The sequence below is a fragment of the Phoca vitulina genome, unplaced genomic scaffold (assembly GCF_004348235.1).
Source record: "Phoca vitulina isolate PV1807 unplaced genomic scaffold, GSC_HSeal_1.0 scaffold62, whole genome shotgun sequence".
In the NCBI taxonomy this organism is placed as follows: domain Eukaryota; kingdom Metazoa; phylum Chordata; class Mammalia; order Carnivora; family Phocidae; genus Phoca; species Phoca vitulina.
In genome coordinates this window covers 2,530,614-2,555,331 of record NW_022589765.1, presented here as the reverse complement: position 1 = coordinate 2,555,331, position 24,718 = coordinate 2,530,614, and the positions used below count along the sequence as shown (strand labels likewise).

The following is a 24,718-nucleotide window of genomic DNA, read 5'->3' as shown; positions in this document are numbered from 1 at the left end:
GCTCTCATGTGCCGGGGTAGCAAGCTTATGACAACAAAAGCTAGTCTCACTTGGATGCACAAGGATGAACAGATATTTAACCTCTGTGTGTCCTTGCAACAATTAAGTCACCTGCGTGCCACTGTCTTTAGCTCCAAAGGCTTCTGGTGGTGGCAACGCTCAGCAGAGAGTCATATGTGCGGTCACATTTTGCCAGCAGGCAAATGAGCCCCTTGACAATGTTCTCTTCATCTGCTTATCCGGCTAGCTCTCAATTATGTGACAAAAGCAGAAAGGCAGAGTGGGTCACCTGATTTTAGCACAGCAATGTTCTAGATCTGTCACAGACAGGGATATCTAAGGGCTGTAAGTCTTTTCAGGGTTAGCTAGCCCAGCCTTCTAAACAGCCAAAGGGGCCGGGCATGGTGGTTCAGAGGTCAGGCTCTCAGTACCAGTCTGCCTGGGTTCAAATCCTGGCTCTGACACTCGTGGGTTGTGACCGTGGGCAAGTCCCCTACTTGGCACCTCAGTTCCGGTTTCCTCACCTGGAAAGTAGGCATAACGACAGTGTCTACAACATAGAGTTTTGGTAAGGATTAAATGAGATAGCCCACGGAGGAGCTCAGTAGGAGACCTGACACATAGTAAATGCCTGAGAACAATTTACATCTAGCAAAGGGCCCATTTTTACCCGGCATTCAATTGTGTTCCTCTACCAACAGGAAGTTCATTAACACTGGTTTGTAGTTTGCAAAAATGCCACTGAAATGCATTAAATAGAGCTGGATTTTTAAACTTCATTTTTTTTTTTCTTGCATTGACCCAGATGCAACTTCTCCAGCAGAAATTAGAGCCAAGTCACCAGGTTTATTTAAGGACAAGTTGAAATGGGGCGGCTGTGGTGTAACAGAAAGGTTACCAGAGTTGCTACGCTACAAACTTAGTGGCTGTGTGATGTTGGGCAAGTTACTGGACCTCTCTGAACCTGTTTCCTCATACATAAAATGTGCTAATACAAATCCCTACTTCACAGGGATACTGTGAGGATAAAATGCAATGAGGCATGTTTGAGGGCTTTGCAAATGAAAAGGTACTATTTAGATGTAAGAGCTTGTAACTATTATTCTTTCTATATGGGATCGGAGTCAGATTGATTTTACCCAGAGTGACACTGCATGCGCTGATGTTTTAGGGGAGGTGGAGTGAGATCGCTTGTCCTCGACTCTATCCCTTGGAAAAGGCCTGCACCTTTTCTGACAGACTCGATAGGTCTCTAATAGCTGAGACCACTGGGTGAAGGGGACCTGTTGTTCTGAATTCCAATGTGACGTGCAGAGCCAAATGATAACTTGGAGCATTTTACAAAAGAATCAAACCAGGAGAAGAAGAAGGGCCTTAGCCACCACAGGTAATCGGTTTGTTCGCTCCGCCTATGCTGGCAAATGCGGCTGAAGCCTGAAGCTGAACCCCAGGGGTGCCAGTCTCTCTTGGCTTTGCAAAGTTTATGGCTCCGACGACATCCTGGTCCTGCTCTGTGTCACAACGACTTGTCTCCTGCCTCTCTCGGGTCCTGATCTTCTCCCTTTACTTGAGTTTGTGGAGTCATTTAACAGACCTCCATGTCATGGAGGTTGTTATTTCTTCCACTTATTTCTTTTTGTTGTTGTTGTTTAGACTCACTTTCCCTGAGCATGGACAAAGCTGCAGAGTGATGACTTCCCTCTACCTTCAATAGAACGGGGGTAATGGCTGCATTTTGTTCCTTTTGTTTCTCTGCTGTACAATCCCTAAGCCTCCACTATCTAAATAATGACTTTGACTGCAGCGCCCCCCCAAAAGTTACCCCAGAGTTGTTACTGGGCTGGGAGAAACACTTCAGAATGGGGAGGACTGAGTCTCTTGGGAGAATTCAAACTTCGACTAGATCCCCTGGCAGGACAGGCCTTCCTTGTGACGTGTTGGCATTTGGGTTTTGGGTTCTGTCAGACACCTAAAAGATCACAACTGCACAAGAATAAAAAAACAACGAGGAAGTCTTAAGTTTCAGTATCAGTTCTTGTATACAATCTGTGGAAAGGATGCTGACTGTTTTACATTTCCACGCACATCTGTTTTTTTTTTTCCTTTCCTACTTTGTATAGGTCCAGGTGGAGTTGTCGTTTTCTTATATTGTCACTCATATTAATATAAACTCTCTTTTTTATATTAATATAAACTCTTGACTGAGTTTTCTCTTGGGGACTGATCACACCCACCAGCATGCAACAAAGTGGGTGGGATGTAGACAGGGGCTTCTGGATAGATACTTTGCATGATTTTTGAATTCCCATTTGTAATAGTCTGGAAAGTAGTGAAACATCTGCTTGTGGAATGAACAAAGGAGGACATTTTTAAGAGACCAGAAATGTTGACTTCAGTGATTTATTTATGTCTAGTGCTAATTAGTAAAATATATCATTGCTGAAGATGAAGCAGAGAATAACAATGAGCAAATTCATGTGATTATACTTCAAATAAGTAAGTTAATTTAAAAAATTTCTTTACCTACTGGGTTGGGCTTTGGTCTTAGGTCTTTAGTGACAATTCATGCATTTGAGCTTTCCTAGAAGACAAACTTTCTTTTTTTAAAAATTTTATTTATTTATTTTAGAGAGAGAAAGAGAGAGAGCAAGAGTGAGTGTGAGCAGGAGGAGGGGTAGAGGGAGAGAGAGAATGCCACACAGACTCTGCGCTGAGCATGGAACCCCACACAGAGCTGGACCTCACGACCCCGAGATCATGACCTGAGCTGAAATCAAGAGTCGGACACTTAACTGACTGAGCCACTCAGGCGCCCGTAGAAGACAGATTTTCACAAGTCTTGCATTTCACATTAGGATGTCAAATTCACCCAACTCTTTCATATAGAAACATTTTACATCATGGAATAAAACTTCAAATTTAGCTTTTGAAATTCAAGGGTTTTCAAGGGATCAATCCAGAAGCTAAATAATAAATTTGCAAATTATACTTCAATTCTGTTTTTGTCATTTAAAGCCCCACCTATACTTTACTACAAGTAACACACATTGTGTGCGTGTGTGTGTATACACAGTTGACCCTTGAACAACACAGGGGTTAGAGGTGCTAACCCCCCACGCAGTTGAAAATCCACATACAACTTTTGATTCCTCAAAAACTTAACTACTAATAGCTTACTGTTGACCGGAAGCCTTACTGATAACAGAAACAGCTGATTAATGCATATTTTGTATGTTATATGTATTGTATACTGTATTGTTACAATAAAGGAAGCTAGAGAAAAAAATGTTATCAAGAAAATCATAAGGAAAATATACTTACAGTACTGTACTGTAAAAAGTCCGCATATAAGTGGATCTATGCAATTCAAACTTGTTGTTCAAGGGTCAACTGTACACACACACACACACACACACACACACGTTTATCCTTTATGATAAAGAATCTCAAGAAACGACTTCTCTCTCTTAACTAATCAGTAAGGTCTTAGGTATTCCAGAGAAGCCTAAAAAAGAAATCGATATGTACTGTGTGGAATGGAAAGTAGCCTGATCGTTAGAAGATATCTTCCTTTCACAGTTAAGGAAAAACATGACCACTGTTTATTAAGAAATAAAATAAATACATATATACCTGCTGTCAAATGAGATCTCTGGAGGAATGACGTGAGTACTGTCCTTGCCAATGAGGAATTTGATTCGATCATAGAAGAGTCTTGAGGTGTGCTGAGAGAAGAGGGGTTGGCTTTGCTGAATGAGATCAAGAGGATCTGGTGAGCCCTGACAGAGAGGACTTACATAACAGTTGCTTTGTTGACAACAATCAGGGTCCACACAGTCCGTCAAACCATCTGAAAAAAAGATCATTTTTTTTGAAATTTAGCTTCAAGAGAAACAACATTGTTTAAAATATGCACAAATGGAGAAAAACCTAGAATACAGATGAAGGTAACCATCCATGTTTTGAATTTAGTATCTATTAAATTCATATGTTTCTCATGAAAACTTACTCTGAGTTTAGATGGCACAAACTATTTTGCTCACAAATCTTTCTTCCCTGAATTCTTGAGCATTTATGGGCCATGCCACATTGCTTACATTTGGATAGAGTATTCCATGACGTATCACTCTCTTTAGAAGTTTCCTTCTCCCTCAGCAAGACCATTCCTCCAGGATAGCAATGATTCTTCTAATTCTTTTGAATTTCTCACACCATGTACATTTATGAGCACACAATCAACAAATGCTAGCCAACCTGAATTTGTTTGCATTTTTTAAAACATTGAATATTCTTTTCTAGTGGTGATTCTCAAAACAGAGGTTGGTATTCTCACAGTGAGAAAGTGTCTGGAGCAGGGCAGTGATTCTCAAATGTGCAGTCAGTTATCTGGGGAGCTTATTAAATATGCATATTCTTGAGCCCCACCGATTAAATCAGAATGTTTTTGAGCCCAGGATTATGCAGACTTAATTTGGGTGATTCTGGATGATTCTGAAGCACACTAATGTTTCAGAACCTTTTTTTTTTTTTTTTTGGAATTTGTAGAAGCAACTAGAGCTTACTTGTTCCTTACAGCAGTTATTTGATGAAAGTACTAATAAATCTCAGGTATATGAATGTGACAAGTTGCTCTCTTTCCTTTCCTAGGCCTTCACTGTTTACTCTAGACTCCTGACTCCATGGTTGTACCAATAAAAAACAATAGCATACAGGCTTCATTCTCTGGTAGAGGAACTGATGAAGGGCACAGGGGTTGCAAGACAAGGGGTTACGTCGAGAATCTAGTAGGCGCAAAACACTGTTAGGTGACTGGGGAAGTAAAGAGAGAAAAAGACACTTTTCCTGTTTTTGGGAGCTCGGAGCTGAGTAGGAGAAATAGGCGTATAAACAGCTGACTCTTACACTAGTTAAAAGTGCAGTAAGTGTGATAGAAGTCTACGTGCAAAGAGAAGGAATGGGAGTGATTAACTGAGCATATGGACACTCCATTCCACACCCAAGAAGCAAAAAAAAAAAAAAAAAAAAAAAGGCCTTCCAAGGTCCTTAGAGCAGAAAAATGGCTCTAATTTAGATGTTTAACAAGGGTAAATATAAAGATGCTAATCTTCTTGGCTGGCTGTGGAATAGGGAGGTTCAGATGGCTCACCTGCTCCTTAGGGCTGCTTGGGCAGGTTACCGGCCCTGGCTTCCCGCCGCCCTTTGGCTTGCTCCCTCTCCCTGATGTGCTGCTCCTGGGGAGCCAGAGGGGGCGTACTACAGCTCGGGGGCAATGAAAGCCAGGAACACCCAGACAGAAGACGTTTGGAACAGCTGCCCTAGGGCACCCAGGAAATATTTTTCCCCACATGAGGTCCGTTCAAATTCCCTGTGCCATAGACACTACTTTGATCTAAAATGCAGTTTGCTGCTTTCTTGCCTTCCCGGTTTGTTCAGTGCATTTTGCCCCGATTTCTACTTCTCTGTAGACCTTTTTCTTTTTCACTGGTGACTAACTTTTAAGTGTGGATGCGTTCCAGTAAGAAGGCCCCTTCTGCCCTCCTTTCTCCCCTCATTCAGCAAATCATATTAACAGATTTTCTATAGATTTTAGATGCCACCGCCACCTCTCCAATACGTTGTTTTCAGTCTCCTATTAGCACATTATCTCTTTACTCTGCTAATCAAACATCTGGATGCACTGCAAAGCTGCCAAAAATATCAGGCTGTTTAAAAGAGTTCTCTGATGTCTGGAATTGGTGCATAATACACTGCACAAGGAAAAACAGCTTTTTCAAATGGGCAGTCACCTTTATCTTTCAGTTGGTAACAAATGGACTAGTGATCATCGGATCGGGCACTCGCAGGTTTCAACCTGTCAGCCACACAATTTGAACTTAGTTTTGAAAAGAAGTCGATTTTAAATAAATAGAAACGCCAAATGGCCTTCAAAACTGAATTCTGAAACCAAACACAGAGCCAATTCAAAACTGGGACTCACATTCTCATCCAGTTAGGGGCTATAAATTCCTAGCTAAAGCTTCATATTTAATAATTGCCTATTATAGAGGGCTGACCCTCTAAGACCTCTGTTTTCTGAGACAACAGCGAGACTTCTGTTGAATTGAGAAAGGCTACAGGCAGGCAGCCCAATAATGGTATGCAACCCCCAAATTAGAATTCATAGGTAAGCCCAATCCATGGGCAAAGATCTACTTACCAATTATCACATTGGCTAACACTCCATACAGTATGTCTAGACTGTTACAAAGAAGTGCAAATGACAGTCACACTGCATGTGTGGGTTTCTTTCTTTCTTTCTTTTTTGGGGGGGATTATTACCAGTTCTTTTATTGTTCTAAAGTGGCAGCTCTGGCACCCTCCTGACAGCAAGGTTCAGGGTATCAGATAGGAACAGATCAAATGTTCACTGATTTTACTTTTCGGGCCTGTTCCTTTTTACAAGGAATAAAAATAAAAGCCAGCAAAAGAGAAGGAGGTTAAATTATCTTGAAAGACTAAACACGGCATGCACTGATCCCAGCTTTGCCAACCAGTTAGGGGCGCTGCCAGTAGGCTCAAGTGGGGCTGATAAAGATCAAGGACACTGGTGTCTTTCGTATATGTTCAAGTAATTTACTATTAAACTTTTACTTACTAGATAGATGCCCGTGGATGAAAGAATGATCGGACAAGGAATATGAATGATAGAGGGAAAACCCACACTATTCTAATCCTTAAAATGAATCCGTAAATATATATCCTTTTAGGGACAACATCCATATTACCACCTTGAGAGAGACGGACAGCTAGTTCATGATAAGAGTATCCAAAAGGATTCGGAAACATGTATAATCAGTTAATATGCCAGGTGTGGCCCGAGGTACTTCCACATCTATGATTTCAACTAATCCCTACAACAACCTTGTTAGGTAGACATTCTCATCTTCATTTACACATAAAGGAGGGGAGGCCAAATGTGGTTGCCCAGTTGGGAGAAATGTGAGAGTCATATCAACACCCCGTGTTCTGACTGCAAATCACGTGGCCAGCAGCAGCATCTAAGCGGTATTACTAGTATGACCGAGGCTTCCAAGCACCTGACTAATGTAGGGATTTAGAGCACACACAGAGTGGTTAAGGTCAAAAGAGCAGACTACGATTCTCATCTTACTTCGCCACTCACAATCTAAATGATCCTGGACAAATCATTTCATCTCTTGGATTCTCAACTTCCTCACCTATAAGACGGGGATTATAAAATTGCCTACCCCACAGAACTGTTGAAAGGATCACATGCTATAATAATCATAAAGAGTTTGCCATCAACCAAGTTCTATGCTGTACAGAGCGCAAAAAGTCTAGGGATAGATTCCTAAGGGTAGACGCCAATGGTGTGCAGTGGCAGCTAACAATGTTCGGACCCACTTCTATTGACGGTGCCTTATCACCGGCCAGAGGGCAATTAACTGCCATGTAGCATATTCAGTTTGTTGGAATGTGTTCATTTTGTGAACTCTGCTTGGTTAGGTTGTCAGATAGGTAGGATCCTGTGTGGCTCTAAATAGACACTAATGCTACAGTAAATCTTTATTCATTGAATTTCACAAAATCACAATTTGTTATCATTTGGACAGGGGCTGGATGGAAGCTTAACCTTTTCAGCATCTAGAGAATAGAGGGGTTGCCAAGCAAATTAATAGTGAAAAAGAAATTGAAGGGCTGATCATTCCAATGACTCAGTTAAACAAAATCTTCTCAGGCATTTTAGAAACCCATAAAAATGGGCTAATTATAAATCACTCATACATTTTTACTAATGCAGGCCCCTTACCAGGCACTCCGTTAGCTTAGTTGTTGCTGTTACGTGCAGGGAAGGTAACAGGACTGTATTTCCTTGGGAAATAGTCTATAACTCATTTGATTTTTCATCTATCCAGGCTGACTTTCACCCCAGCATTTTGCTATATTAGTAAGAAGAAAAAGGGAGAGGCTCAAGTGCACTCAGAATTTGACCTGCTCAAATCACTGTTATTGCTATCACCTCATACAATTAACTTCTTCTGGGTCAGGAAAGTAAATTGTTTATATGCCACTAATGTTCATGTCCTCTGGTCCCCAGCTGCCATCAGTGGCTTCTCAAATCACTCAGAGTAGAAGCCCATGTCCTGGCAATGACTTGACTTCCCCACAGTCTGGCTCTTCACTGTCTCTCTCTCTCACCTCTCTGACCTTACCTCCTATTATCCTATAACCCCCTTCCTCATTATTCCTATGCCTGGAATGTTCTTTACTCCAATATCAACATGGCTCACCCCTCACTTCCTTTAAGTCCAAAAGCCACCTTTTCAGGGAGGCTTTCTCTGACCACCTTATTTAAAACTGCACCCCTGTCCCATACTCGTATCCTTTTCCCTGCTTTTAAAAAAATTTCTCCATCACACTTAGCGTCTTCTATCATACTATTTCTTTTCAAATTTTGGTTTATTGTCTGCCTCTCACGATTAGCATGTAAGCTCCATGGAAGCAAGGATGTAGTCTTTTTTTATTCATTGCTATTTCTGCACTAGAACAGCGCCGGGCTCAAAGTAAGCATTCAATACATATGTATTGAATGAATAAATGGATGTCTTAAAAGTCCTATTTCTATGACATTTGTAAATTTACCTAGAGATTAATAAATGTTCAACTAATGCATCAAACAAACGTAAGTTATAAATAGATTCTTCATTGATACCACACTTTTATTGCCCTCTTTAAATTGCTATATTTCAAACACTAGCTCATTCATTTTCACCACTGCAAGGTAGGCAGATGTCAAGTATGACTGGACTTAGTTGATAGACAATGTGACAGATCTAGTCATAGAGTGCTTAGGTGAGTTACAGAGTGTAGATTTTCCAATTTTGTACCTGGAAGATTTTGTATCTGGCATCACTTGGCACTTTAAGCGCTCATAACTAAGTGATGATCCTTTAATAAATGGGTTGTTTGGAAACGAGGGGGCTATGGTCAGAAGAGAATAATGAGGACTATGCTTTGTGATGCTAGGTCTTTTGTCCCAGCCAAATCTTAAAAGTAAACATGGAGAGGGTGTCTGGCCCTTAAACAGAGCAAATGTTACCAATTCATTGCTCCTTCTATTTCATTTTCCTATTTATTAAACATTGCAGCATGCTGGTGACATTCAAAACATGAAGCTTATTGATCCATGAGCTTATGTGTTCATAATTCACCCATGGTGCTGATTTCTAGATCTAGAAACACTATATCATAAAACAGGCTTGCAAATAGCTATTTTTCTTAATGAATGGTGACTTGTTATGAAGAATGATTCCTGGAAGATCATTCTCTTTTAGGCAATTAACTTATTGATTTTACCAATGAATATGAATATAGACCACTGGAAGAGTTTGTATAAGAGAAACTTGAAAAGCATGTGACAAATACTTAAAAGATCAGGGGAAAAAGGGCTGCTCTGATTAGACATTCTTATTCCACATCTTTTTAACCTCCTTGACAATCATTCCACAGTATCAGAAACCACTTGCCTTCCTCTATAACTAGAGGGAATAAAATGAAATCTTTGTTTGATAACTGAAGATAGTATGAACTTCACACTGTTCTGTATGATCTGGTTAATGCCTACCTTCATATGCTCATTTACGAATCTCTCCTTGGCTCGTAGTCCAGCCACAATGACTTGCGTTTCACTTCCTAGAAGAGCCTAGTGCAGGGGCGCCTGGGTGGCTCAGCCGGTTAAGTGGCTGCCTTCGGCTCAGGTCATGATCCCAGGGTCCTGGGATCGAGCCCCGCATCGGGCTCCCTGCTCAGCGGGGAGCCTGCTTCTCCCTCTCCCTCTGCCTGTCTCTCTGCCTACTTGTTCTCTCTCTCTCTCTGTCAGATAAATAAATAAAATCTTTAAAAAAAAAAAAAAAAAGAAGAGCCTAGTGCATTTCCACCGCAGGGCATTTGTACATGCTGTTTCCTTGGCCTGGAGCATTCTGCTCCTGACTCAGGTGAGGCCTCCCTTACCATGTAGACTTGGCTAGATCCCCCTATACATGTTTATAGCATTCTAAAAATTTTTTATAGCACTCTTTACAGTTGTAAATATGTAGTTGTTTGTGTTGTTTCTTATTTAATATCTGTCTCCCTTCCTATACCATAAGCTCCATGAAGGCAGAAACTTGTCTTGTCATTTGCTCCCTAAAGCCAAGCACAATACTTGGCACAAAGTAGTAATAAATGAATGGAAAATTGGGTACACTCCATATGAAATGTCTGGCTGAAAGGTGCACATTTGGGTCAAACCTTTAGATCAGCATCATCCAATAAAATTTCTTCCTGATGATGGGAATTGCTCTAGATCTGTGCTAATAAGTAGTCACTAGGCTCATGTGGCTATTGAGCCCTTGAGATGTGCCTAGTGCAGCTGAGAAACTGAATTTTTATTTCACTTATTTTATTTTATTTTTTAATCAGAGAGAGAGAGTGAGCACAAGCAGGGAGAGTGCCAGGCAGAGGCAGAAGCAGGCTCCCCACTGAGCAAGGAGCCCAATGCGGTACTCGATCCCAGGACCCTAGGATCATGACCTGAGCCAAAGGCAGCCACTTAATCGGCTGACGCACCCAGGCGTCCCAAGAAACTGAATTTTTAAAGATTTATTTATTTTAGAGAGAGAGAGGGAGGGAGAGAGAGAAAGTGAGCGAGTGTGGGGGGAGGGGCAGAGGGAGAGGGAGAGAGAATCTCAAGCAGACTCCCCACTGAGCACTGAGCTGGACGTGGGGCTTGATCTCATGACCCTGAGATCATGACCTGAGCTGAAACCAAGAGTTGGACACTTAACTGACTGAGCCACCCAGGCGCCCCAAGAAACAGATTTTTAAACGTTATTTAAGTTAAATTGAAATAGTCACATGTGATTAGTAGCTACCATATCAGACAGTGCAGATTTTGATATCTCCAAATGGTTAGATGTTGGATGGCCTATAAACTTAGCTGAACAAGAGAAAGAATTTTGAAATTTTTATGAGGTCCTATTTATCATTATTTTTTCTATTGTGGTTTCTTTCCTTGCTTTTATGTCTAAGAAGTCCTTTCTTGTCTTGAGATCTGTCACCTATATTTTCTTCTAATTGTGTTTGAGGTTTTCTTACCTTTAACTCATTCATCAGCTGGAGTGTTTTTATTTATCTTATTTTTTTTTGGAATATGCTAGAAATTGAAAACCTAAGGTTTTTTTTTTTCTTATTAGTTGTCTCAGCACCATTTATTTCATAATGCTTCTTTTCCCTACTGATTTTTGATGCTGGTTTTATAATCCACTAAATTTTTATTAGTACTGGGGTGTGTGACAGAGCTTTTATTCGCTTGTTCTGATCTGTCTGTTCTTGTCTATGGCCATACCACCCTGAACGCGCCCGATCTCGTCTGATCTGTCTGTTCTTCCATTGGTACCACTTTGTTTTAATTATCATAGCTTTAAAATATTCTTTAATGTCTGATAGTTCGAGCTTGTTCTATTTGTTTTAGCTATTCTGATTCAGCTGGTGTAATGTCTAAACTTTTTTTCTCATGTTAATTCATATGTGCATGTAACATAGGTGATCACATTTCCTTTTTTTTTTTTTTTTAAGATTTTATTTATTTATTTGACACAGAGAGACACAGCGAGAGAGGGAACACAAGCAGGGGGAGGGGGAGAGGGAGAAGCAGGCTTCCCGCCGAGCAGGGAGCCCGATGCGGGGCTCGATCCCAGGACACTGAGATCATGACCTGAGCCGAAGGCAGCCGCCTAACCGACTGAGCCACCCAGGCGCCCCGGTGATCACATTTTCTAAACCCCAAATCGGTACACATGATTAACTCATGGAACTGTGGTCATCATTCACATTAATATTAAGTCTCCTCCTCCAAGCACAGGGTTGTGCATGTGGTAGGTGCTTTTGGACTAAAAGGAAATGAGGTCGAGGCATTTGATAAGTTCATAATTTCTATGGTAATTAGTTCTTATATACACAATGCTTGAGATAGCTTTCCTTGTTTTGCATGTTAAGAAAAAAATCCAAAGGTTATTTGTTCTCTGTTCTGTTCTTACTGTTCAAGGAGCTTTTAGGTAGCTCCTAGACCAGCTGTGTCACCCACATATTCAATGCAGCCCAATTAGCTATTAAGAGTCACAATGCATTGAATCATAGTGTAACGAAAGTCAAAGCTGCAGGAAACAGCAGCTAAACTAATGAGTATTCAAAGCTGATTAGAATGCAAAAAAATCCAGCCATTCTTTAAGGATCAGCTATAATACGGAGCAATCAGGTAGCAGCTACTTGGAGCAATTGCTTGAAAGTGATTTTTTTTGATTGGCAAGATTTCTTAAGGATTACATTTTAAAAATGAGGACCATTTTTTCCCCCCAAAAGTTCAATTGCCACTTCTGATTTAATTAAAGCACACACACACACACACACACACACACGCACATGCACAAACAAGTATGCAAATATTAATCATTAGTCATATTCAACTAAATGAATCCAGTCATTCTGGATAGTTGGAAAGCTGAAACCTCCAAATGAAGGACATTTAATGTATTCTTAGGGATAATATTTAAACAGCATAGGAATCAAATTATTGTCCAAAATCTCAGTCATGGGGCTTTCAGAGGTTATTTAATCCATCTTTCCATCTCAGGGTAGAACCAGATGTATATTTATCATCAATATCATTTTAATCCTACTAAAGGAAAAAAATGGTAATTGGAAGTCTCCAGGAGCCTTCCCCTGCTACTCCCTAAAGAAACAATCATAAAAATACAGTGAACTCAAATCAGAGTCGTTGATTTTTGATTCCCACATAGATATACAGTTTTAAAGGAATGTTCAGAGGTCAATACATATTTAGCAAAATCTTCTATACCTTTTGTGTCTATATATACCACAGATATTAAGAATTGATAATCCATTAATTCATTAATATTTAATTAATTCATTCATTAAACATTTTTGGCTGCCTCAAGGTGACCTTGAGGCCATGAAAATGCTTGATAATTAAATATTCAATTATTTTTATCAAGCTGTACTTTATTAAGGCAGGAAACTTATTTTGGCTTAACCCTGAGTTAGAAATTATAATCATAGAGGTTGTTAAAGTATTTTCTGAGCATAAACCTTTTAATCAATATATCAACTGAGAAATCTCTATTACGACCTCAAATCCTTTTTGGAATGAGGCAGACCACCAAGGTTTATACCCTGGTTTTATCATTTCTGTTATACGATCTTGAGCAACTCATTTAACTTCTCTGTGCCTTGGCTTCCTAATTTGTAAAGTAGTATATTAATAGTAGTTCCTGCCTCATGGGGATTAAATGAAATAATTCACATAAAGGACTCAGCACTGTGCCTTGTACATAGTAAATCCTAAATACAAGTATGCTAATCTTACTAGTGATTATATTATTATATTATATTATATTATATTATATTATATTATATTATATTACATCAGGGATTTCATGTGAAAGTAAAGTGAAGATGAATCTTGAAGGGCCATAAGAGTACAGGAAATAGTTGATTAGTGCACCATTTAATTGAAAATCTCACTCTGGCTTCCCAAATAAAAAATTTTTTTTTCAATTTTTTTTCTCATTCAACATTATTTATTTTTATTATTTTTTAAATATATTTTTAAAATTTATTTATTTATTTATTTATTTATTTTTTTTTAAAGAATTTATTTATTTATTTGACAGAGAGAGACACAGCCTGAGAGGGAACACAAGCAGGGGGAGTGGGAGAGGGAGAAGCAGGCTTCCCGCGGAGCAAGGAGCCCGATGTGGGACTCGATCCCAGGACCCTGGGATCATGACCTGAGCCGAAGGCAGACGCTTAACGACTGAGCCACCCAGGCGCCCTATTTTTAAAATTTAAATTCAATTAATTAACATATAATGTATTATTGGTTTCAGAGGTACAGGCCTGTGATTCATCAGTCTTATATAACACCCAGTGCTCATTACATCACATGCCCTCCTTAATGCCCATCACCCAGTTACCCCATCCCCCTTCCCCTCCAGCAACCGTCAGTTTGTTTCCTATGATTAAGAGTCTTTTATGGTTTGTCTCCCTCTCTGGTTTCGTCTTGTTTTATTTTTTTCCTCTCTTCCCCTAAAATTTTCAATTTAGATAGGTAGTAAACAGTCTCTTCCGAAAATGGGCTGTTATCCTAAGTCTAATGTATGTATATGTGTTCTATGCGTGTGAAGGGGAAGAGGGGGACAGTTTATCATCTTTTAAGGAGTTCACATGAACTGTCTCATTTCTCTATTTTTTTTTACAATAAATATTTACAATAACCCTATGAGAGAGTTAATATTATTATCAGTCCCATTTCAGAAATAAGGAAATTGAAGCACAGAGATATCAAGAAACTTTTCCCAAATCATACAGCAGCCGGTAAGTACGCAGCAGCCACAAAGTTTAACTTCAAAGCCCTGTGCACCGAATCACAAAGTTGCTTCCACTTAAAGTTCATAAAGTCTTGTCACTTTTGAGGTAAACTGCTGGCCAGAACTAGTAAAGGGGGCAACTCTTACATCCAGCAATCCTCAAACTAGGATTGCTACCTTATTGATTTAAGTCTCATGTTTGGATTCAAATGACAAATGTCTAAGCAGATATAGAAACCAGAGGAATCAAATTTAATGACCTACTTCATCTGAAGCTGATATACAAGATTAGAAAGAAAACTTTTGTATTAACTTCATGTTTCCTTGAGTCGAAAGAAAGAAGAAAGTGAGGATTTGTTGTTTTAGGTTCATTCAGAGGTGATCTGGGCTGTTTGGAGGCGTAATTGAACAATATATTAGACACTTTGGTTTGTTTGACTAAAAAAGGAGTGGTTAGGTTACCCTGAGGCCTTGGAGCCAATATGGCTTTTGAAAACATCATGGGCAACTCTTGAATTAAATATAAAAATTCTACTGTGAATTGTCTTGATGCTGTGTCCTTTGAAAGATACAAAGCATTACTAAAAGGTAGAGACACAAGAGGTTGCTCTAAATAACTAAGAATGAAGAAAATGATTTCACAGTGTGTATAGTGTAGGCATCTGACAGTTTGAACAGGGGTACATGTATATAATAAATGGTATAATAAATGCCACAGATATGGGAGGCGGAGTGGCTGTAGTTGTTAAGAAAACAGACTCTGATGTCATATAGACCTGAACTGGAACTAGGGTGCTATGACTTTCTAGTTGTGTGACCTTGGAAAAGTCACATACTATCTCCACTCCAAGCATTAGCTTTTCCATCTAGAAGTAGGAAAAGTAGTGCCCACACCTCATGGCGTTGTGAGAATTAAATGAGATATAATAATGCATGCAGAGTTTGTAATATTGTCTAATGGTAGTAAATATTCAATAAAGCATGATTTAAAAAGTAGTATGGCCTTATATAACAATATTGCTTATACGAAGGGTTCCCAATTTTCACTCTTGGCCAAATTGGTCATTGCTGTGCTGGGCTATTCCTTTCTCATATGGACATTTTGTAAATAACTCACCTCCATCATTGTCCAAGTTATCTCCACAAAGCATTTCCATGACAACATTGCAGCCTGTCCCACTCCAACCCACCTGACACACACAGTGCCAACCATTTTGATCCAGGGTACATCTCCCATTTCCAAAGCAGAGCCCCGGGCAGCCATCTGTAAAGACAGCGGAGAATAACAATCATGGAGACATCAGAATGGGATGGGCCAACAATGATGTATCGACCTATAGGAAAGCATCTATCGCTTGGGCTCCCCTCAGATGAGGTGTTAAATAAATGGAAAAGGAAGTTGCTTGCTTACAAGACCTTCCCAGGAAACTTGTTACCCCTAACTCGGCTGTGCTTTTCCTTAGAGAGCCAATTAAGCATTATTAATGCTAGCCCCGATTCCGAACCTCTAGTGTAGATAAGATGAAAACTATGATGGGGACAAAAAAATGTTTTTTTTGTTTCTTTTTGAAAAAACGAATCTTCTCAGCTCAATCAAAACTGGATGGATGATATTGTATCTAGTTGTGGCCAATAAGCTGGGAAAAGACAGCAGTTTCTATGAAAAGAAACCTCTCCTAACTACTTCCAGTTTGTACTGATTTTTCCCTTGTGAATCACTGCTTCAGGACTTCAGTATATTGGTAGGCAGTTCAGACCATGCCATTAAAAATTTGTCCATGTAAATGCCTTAGAAATGTGCTGCAGTTGCTTTACGTTTATTTGGCTTTTTTTCTTTAAGATTATCATTGATCCGAGGGCTAAGGATTAAATTTTTTATTTATCTGGTATCTCGCATGAAAGCTAGCATAATAATATTAAGCCTGTAGTAGGTGCTCAACAAATGTTTATGGAATTAATGTGTGCCAAATTGAGACTTTCAGAATTCTAGAGAATGACTGGATAAATAGAGTCAAGAGGAAACTGTTGTGCTTAAATGACTTCTATCCATTGATAAACCGCAAACACTAACAATGGTGTCTATTTAGACTTTTAATTTCTCTGGGATGCCCTACTCTTTCTACTAATAGTTCAGAGTTAGGCCATTCCAAAGGGCATCTGTGTATGTGCCAAGTGCTCAGTGGACAGATGAACAGAGATGGCAATAATAGCATATAGCTTCTGGAATTTTCCCAGTAGCAGCACAAGACCAGATCTGCATTTTACTGGAGAGAATTCAATCAATATTTTTTTTTTTCATTTGCTGTCTTTGAAAGAAAATTCCAGAAGTATAAAGAGCAAAATAATTTTTCAAAAATCTGTAGACATAATCCAATGTTCCTTCCAAATGGTTTTCTAAGTAACTATCAACAGACCAGGCAAAGAAACAACTTTAAAATAAAATGACAGATGGCTGTTAGAAAATATGAAGACTCTCTCTCATTATATATATTATATGTAAATATATATATATATTCCTCAAGAAGTGGTACAGGATGAATATATATATATAGGTTTAAGAAAGAATTTATCTAGCTCCATTCATCTAGTTCCATTATCATAGATATACAATGGATACAGAGAAATCAGGGATAACTTGGAACATAGTCAATCTTCTGAGGCTGAGGTAAAGAAAGGCACCAGGATATCTGACAGAAAAACCCTTATTGTCTCTATCAAAGGCAGATCCTTGGGGGGATGCACGATGGGTTACTTATAAGGGGAGAATTCTTCTGCCCTTGAAAGGATACTGTACATGGACTGAGAGCCATATTGTTAAGTTAAAGAAAGTGTTCAGCTGTCTGTCCAAACCTAGTTCATTTAATAATTACCTGCCTGTGTTATACATACAAACACATGCACACACACACACACACAAAACTCCATAGAAAGACAAAGAAGAACAGTTCTTAAAACTGCTTGTCAATCCATTATACAATATGGCAAAAAAAATGACTCTTTGATGCTGGAAAAACAAATTATTTTTTAGTCAGACTATTATATCGTGAACCTGACAATATCACACTTAAGGAAGCCTGCCGGAAGTAAAAACACAAACCCGACACACACACACACACACACACACACACACACACACCACCCACCCTTCCTTTCCCACATGCGTATTTTCCATTTACAATATTTTTCTGTTATAAAACGACTGAGAAGAATCTTACCTCGGACAGCATCTAAGTAGTGAGCTAAAAGGGGGGGAAAAGAGTGATTGAATGAATTTCTGGGAGACCACAGCTATCCAACATGTACTAATGGTCTACCATCTGGTGCCCGGGAGGAGAACAGCAAACTGTGAGCTGCCGAAATGCCGGCAGCTCACAAGTTGGTACAAGGGCCTGTGTAGTTTGGGAATAATATTTTCTGTGGGAAAGATATTAATGGCTTTTCTGCAAGAAACTCTATTAGGCTTCCTAAAAAAGTGTCATATTTCATTAAAAGTATAAGGACTGCATTTTTACATTTCAGTAATAACTTTTCATGAAAGAGCACTCGCTTGAACTTCTTACTAGTAATATCTTTAGAAGGGAGTTCTGGAGTAACCACCTCCTGTAATCATCACAATATTTAAATCCTCTTACGTGAAGGCAATAAACTTACTGTAGTGCGGGAATGTAATTATAGCTGCTGCATCGGAGTCTCACCCCTCACCACCTTTTTAATGAATCTTAAATATTTTCCACAGTCACAGAACAAGACTTACCGTACCTTTAGTAGAGTAGTAATGCAGTTTATTAAGATTATATGTTATATATAGTATACATTACTTTGGCAGGTCCTGACTGTTATAACAAAATACTTTAACCTAAAAATGAGAGTGGTGGTACAGTCTGGTGGGGGGAAAAAAAAGCCCACAAACAATGAATTGGGTATCCAGAGGCCCATGCTTGCCTTTGCTCTGCATGGGATGTCTGTGTGCTCACGGAATGCCACAGAAACACTCTGTGACCTGCTTTCCTTAGCTGAACAATGAGATTCGTACTTGTCCGTCTACACATGAAGGAGGCCTTTGTGGCAGATACATGTATGTGTCAAGGACTTGGATTTCTTTTTTCAGAAGAATAAAAATATTTTAAAATTGAAACTCTAGTTATTATTACTGTTTTTTATAGTGTGAAGACCGCATGATAGATTTATTACATAGGCTTTCTCACACCCACAGACGGTTCTCCCAGGCAGCATCCTCAAAATTAGTGAAAGTCGTGACAAGGGCTGGGAGAGGGTAGATGCCTCAGTTACAAACTATACTACCCGATAAACAATTCAACACAGATGTTCTATTGATGGTAGGTCAGGAGTGCCTTCCTCATATACATTAAAGACAGCTCCTAATAACATCGAATGTCCTCTGTTAAAGTAGTCCCGTTTAATGAAATTGTCTCTAAGTGCTTTCAAGTGAAACAACCTATACTTTTCAAAAGGAAAAATGGGGAGTGAATGTTATGTTCACAACAAAAACACTTCTCTTATTAACTAATGATACTTTATTCCAATGTATCATCTTTCATTTGGGTAACTCAATGCACCAGAAAACAGAAAATATAAGGAATACTGAAGTAATGAGCTAAGAAATGACACAAGAAAGAAGTAAGATACTATCAACAAAAGAAGAATACTCCCAGTTAACCAAACTTTCAAACTTATGGCTAACCCTTCGCCCTTTTCTCTCCTCCAACCTCAAATTCTATGAAAAGCCTGGTGATAGATCACTAACATGCTTTTCCTTCTTCAATTAATCCAATGTACTTTGTTCAAAGTATGGCGGTACTTACCAATTGTGCAGTGGTCGCCCTCCCATCCAGGGCTACACTCACATTTTCCATCTTTGCACTGGCCATGCTCGGCACAGTGAGAATGACAGGAGCGTTCTTCACATGTTGGTCCTACCCAGCCTTCTTCACACTGGCAAATTCCTCTTGAGCAGACTCCATGGCTACCACACTCCATGGTACAGAGCTCTGTGGGAAATTCAAAGAAGATATATTTACATATTTTATTAAAACCAGAGTCTATTCTTTCCAAAAGACATTAGAATTACCAAAAATCCCACTCTATTTTTATATTTTAAATATATAAACCAAATGTCACAAAGACCTCTAGCATTTCAGTGAATTTGCAAGAAACTCTATTAAAAAGACAGTTAAGTCTCTAAGTATAAAATAAACCCTAAGTCAAATTGATTTTGAAAAGTCCATAAAATGATAATGGCATTCAAGGCTTAGAAATGAAGTCAGTGCTAAACAAATGTCAAGTGAGTTTCACTAAAAGTTCATTAAGATCACAAATAACGTTATAAGGATTTTATGATGCTGTAAGCAATCACTGGGGAAAACACACACACATAGTAAAATGGTGCTCTAACTTCATTCAGGAAGAGAAGTTCTACAATTGGAAAGATAGCTTTCTAATAAAATTTATAATATGCAAAAGGTAAAACTGCCAATGATGGTAATCAACTGGTTTCCCTGAACGTACAAACAATATCTGCATTTAAGCATTTAAAATGAATCCTGGTTGATTAAAATACAGTCTTATCTTGACATGTCATTCATTATTTGGCCAATATAATCAAGTTGTATACTGGCTCTGCCGAGGTTCTCTCCTCTGTCCCCTTGACTTTTTGTTGAGACATGCTGAATATTAATAAAGTTATGACAGTAGAGAAGCTAAAGTAGAAGTTTGGCAAACCTTTTTCTTGACTGAATACCCTTGCTGGAGGAGGAAATGGGGGATAAAAGCCTATAGAAAGAACACAAAAGGAATAATGCAATAGGTTTTGGGTACAATTGGCCATATACTCTTGAAAGAAACAGAGAGTGTTCTGAAGCCAAGTCATCTATCTTTCATAATCTCAAATTTTGAAACTGGTTTTATATATTTAGAAGTATTGACATGTGATGATATCAGTATTACCCTGTATTACCTGTAACAAGGCTCCTTCTATGTAACAAAGGTTTCTACTGTACAGATAGCAGAGTCATTTTTCAGTGGGTGAGAATATTCTTCTGATAAAGCCATGGGTATAGATTTTATTACTATCTACATCAATTTGTTCACTAATTCATTCACAAGTATTCTCTGTGGGTCAAGGTATGATAGAAAGAATAGTGGATATGAAATAAGGATTCCTCTGCATAAAAGCTGTGTCCCCTTAGGAAAATTACTAACATGCTCTCTTAATTTCTGCTTGTGTAACTACACAATGGAAGTAATAATACTTACATCTCACAGGGTCACTGGACAGATCTGAGACATATTTTGGAGGTAGAACCAATAGGAGTTCCTCAAGATTGGATATGGGGATTGAGAGAAGGGGAAAAATGAAGAGTTTTGCCTTAAACAAGTGGGTGGATACTGCTGCCATTAATGAAATGGGAAAGGCTAAGGGAAGAATAAGGGTAGAAGATCAAACATTAACTTTGAGATAATGTGTAGACAGCCAAATGAATTTAACAGGCCAGGGCTGGAGATGAAATTGGCAATCATTAGCACATAGGTGGTATTTAAAGGCATGAGACTAGATGATATCCCTAAGGAGAGAGGATAGACAACCCTTGGAATAAGCCCTGAGGTATCCCATTATTTAAAGACAAGATATTAAAAACAGGAAGCATTGGGGTGCCTGTCTGGCTCAGTCAGAAGAGCATGTGACTCTTAATCTCAGGGTCCTGAGTTTGAGCCTCACGTTCAGTGTAGAGATTACTTAAAAAAAAAACAACTAAACTAAACTAAAAAAGGAGGAACCATCAAAAGGAGACTGGGAAGGAGAGGCAGTGAGTGATAGGAGGAAATCCAGGAGATTGTGCTCTAACGCCAGAAGAAGACCCTTTTTCAAGAAGAAGAGAGTAGCCAGCAGTATAACATTACTGAGAGGTCAAGTGAGATTTGGGCGGAGAAGTGTCCATTGAATTTATCAATATGGAAATTGTTGGTGGCTTTAGCAAGAGCTGTATTGATAAGGTAGCAGTTGTAAAGTCAGATCTGAATGGGTGGAAGAGTGAATGTAAAACTGTGTGTGGGGTCAACAGATTGTAAGAAAAGTATAGAACCAAGAAAATACAAAAAAGGGGGGCTTTGCCTAATAAATGGTAGTTCAAGTAGGTTCATCTTGAAATAGCACCTACTCTCTATATCTTGGTTCTGAATCTCTAACTGATAATCTGGATTTCTAATTTCTGTTCTTGTCATGAATCTGAGGTTATAATTATGCTCCCTTAATAGCCTTCCCCAAGGCTGAACTGAAAGGGCCTTTCTAAGATCAGGGAGCTAAACGGGTCAAAGCCAATCAAGTCAGAGCTAACAGAAACAATTAGAGGCAAATTTTTGTGTATATTGCTTTATACAACTATAAAATTTAGGCACAGAAAAATATATCCATCATTCTGGTGATTTCCTGAAAAGTAACAGGACTAGATGAACAGTATCAGCAAAATGGCAGATAAGCCTATCCTTAAAGCATCCCAATATAAACCTTAGAACTGTTGAATATAATGTAATAATTTTAAAAATTGCATGTCTTGGCTCACAAGAAACAGAATTATCAAATGCCAGAAGCAAAGATGATGCTAACAGCCAAAGAAGTAAGCATATAAGTCAACCTTCTGGCAGCTCTGAGTGGTTATCATACCCAGTAATGACTAGGGGCTTGGGTATCTATGTCCACAGAAGAAAAAGGGATGACATTTTTGGCCCATTAAGATGGGGAGTTAGACTGAAATCCCTGCAGAAAGTAAGGACCCTTGAAGGGATGCAGTCTTAGTGAGATGGGGACTAATAAACTCTATCCACTAGCCCAGAGAGATGGCAAGGAAGCATTAACTATAACAATAATAATAATATCATTAATAGTAATAAATTTGGGAGTTAGAAAACAATATTGAAATAAAATACTACCTAATAATAATATGTGCAATACAGTGTCCTAAATGAAATATTTCTAAAACTTTGTACGATTCAGGAGTTAAGTAAGATATTGTGTCAAGTATGCATATAAAAATTTAAAGGTGGAATTGTTTCTAGTAAATGTGACCTCAGTAATTTTTACTGTTCTGTCCTGATGGAAACTGGAAAATTTAGACAAAATATATTTAAAAACTGTTGGACATTACTGGAGTTCAACGAAGAGTAAAGAGTTACTGGGCCACATTCTAGGAGAAAAAGAAAACCCAGAGAGTTGATTTTTGACATTTATGGATGCTTTGCCTCTAACAGCCAGCTGGAAGACTCAGAAGCTGGGTAGAGCTTTTGTCAGTCTCATGGGTGCCGAAAGAAAAATATTTGACTACATAATGGCTAAGAAATTTCCAATACTAAAGAAAATATCAAGCCAAATATATGAAGCAAAATTGAAGGAACAAAAAAGAGAAAAAGACAAATTTACAACATAGTCAGAGACTTTATGCCCCCCTTTCTCATTAACTGATGATAGAACAAGCAGACAACAAATCAGAAAGGATGTGAAATATTTGAGTAACATGATTATCAAATTTGATCTAATCGACACATATAGAGAACTATAATAAATAATACAAAATGCACATAATTTTCAAGTTCACATGGAACATTTACAAATATTGACCATATGCTGGGCTATAAAGCAAGTCTCAATGTATCTCAAGTATTGAAATTATTTATAGCATGTTGTCTGCCTACTGTGGACTTAAACTTGAAATACAAAGATAAACAAAAGGTAACTATAAAATCCATATAAGTTTGGAAGTTACAAAATATACCTCTAAAAAGCTATGGGACAAAAAGCAAATCATCATGGAAAGTAGAAAATACTTTAAATGAATGAAAATACAATGAACATATCAAAACTGGTATAACTAAATCCATGTATATAGGAAAACTTATAAGGTATAAAGGAAAACCAGCTAAAAACAATGACACATGCATCCATTCCAAGAAATTAGAAAAAAGAAAAGCAAAGTAAACTCAAAAAGGGTAGAAGAAAGAAAATAATAATTATAAAAGCTGAAATTAATTAAATAGGAACAAACATACAATAGAAAGAATCAAGAAAGCCAATGCTTGACAATTTGCATAGCCCAATAAAACTGATAAACTTCTGATGGGAACTGATGAAGAAGAAAATACAGAATATCCAAATAACTAATATCACTAATGAAAAAGATGACATTGCTATTGAATGTACAGACATAAAACATCATAAAAGAACATTACAAACAACTTTTTGTCAATACATTTGAAAATTTCAATGAAATGGACAAATTCCTAGTAAACACAATTTACAATAATGAACACATACACACAAAAGGAAACTGAATGGTTTCTATAAAGAACCTAAATCCACAAATGAAAAATATTCCCACAAAGAAAATCATAGTCTCAGATGACTTCACTTATAAATATACCAAACTTTTAAGGAATAAAAACCACCAGTCTTGAATAATCTTTTTCAAAGAATAGAAAAAGAGGAAACACCACAGTGTGAGTTATGAGGCCAGCATAACCTTGATATAAAATCCTGACAAGAATATTATAGGAAAAAATACAGGTCAATTTCACTCATGAATATGAATGCAAAATCTTAAACAAAACATAAACAACAAATCTAGCATTACATAACATGAAATAATGTAATGACCAATTTGTGCTTATTCTAGGAATACACGATTATGTTTATATCTGAAAATCAATCAATGTAATTCATCACATATATAGAATAAAAGAAAAAATCATATGATCATCTAAATAGATATATATAAGTACTTAGTAAAATACTAAACATCTATTCATGATAAAGGCTTATAGCAAACTAAAACTAAGAAGAACATTAATCTGATAAAGATTAGCTACAAAAAACCCTACAGCAAACATCATATTTAATAGTGAGATGTTGAAATAGTTTTTCTATTTTTGAGAACTGAGAAAAGATGCCTATGATCATCACTTCTATACACCATAATTTTAGAGGTCCTAGCCAGTGCAATAATATAAGAAAAAGAAAAAAATTTATATTGAAAAGGAATAAATAAAACCATCATTATTCAAAGATAGTATGATTGTGCATATACACACTATAAAAAGACTCTATATAGATAAATCATTAGAATATGTGAATTTAGCAAGTTCTCTAGATATTATGCTAATATATAAAAAAGTTCTCTTTATATCAACAATGAGAAATATTTAAACCATGTATAACAGCATCAAAACATCATACACCTAGTAATAAACTTAAAAAAATATTTGCACGACTTATGATGAAAACTATA

General features: G+C 37.9%; 1 protein-coding gene across 5 annotated transcripts in view; it reads right to left on the bottom strand.

Moving 5' to 3' along the window:
- The window catches only part of TENM1 (teneurin transmembrane protein 1), a 775,694-nt gene that overhangs the window by 156,035 nt on the left and 594,941 nt on the right, over nt 1–24,718 (bottom strand). For all 5 annotated transcript variants that reach the window (XM_032391374.1, XM_032391377.1, XM_032391378.1 and 2 more), the window contains 4 exons: nt 19,250–19,435; nt 17,642–17,665; nt 15,544–15,690; nt 3,634–3,850 (listed from right to left, as the gene is read on the bottom strand). In XM_032391374.1, coding sequence (XP_032247265.1) covers nt 3,634–3,850; nt 15,544–15,690; nt 17,642–17,665; nt 19,250–19,435 — 574 coding nt within the window. The remainder of the gene's footprint in view (nt 1–3,633; nt 3,851–15,543; nt 15,691–17,641; nt 17,666–19,249; nt 19,436–24,718) is intronic.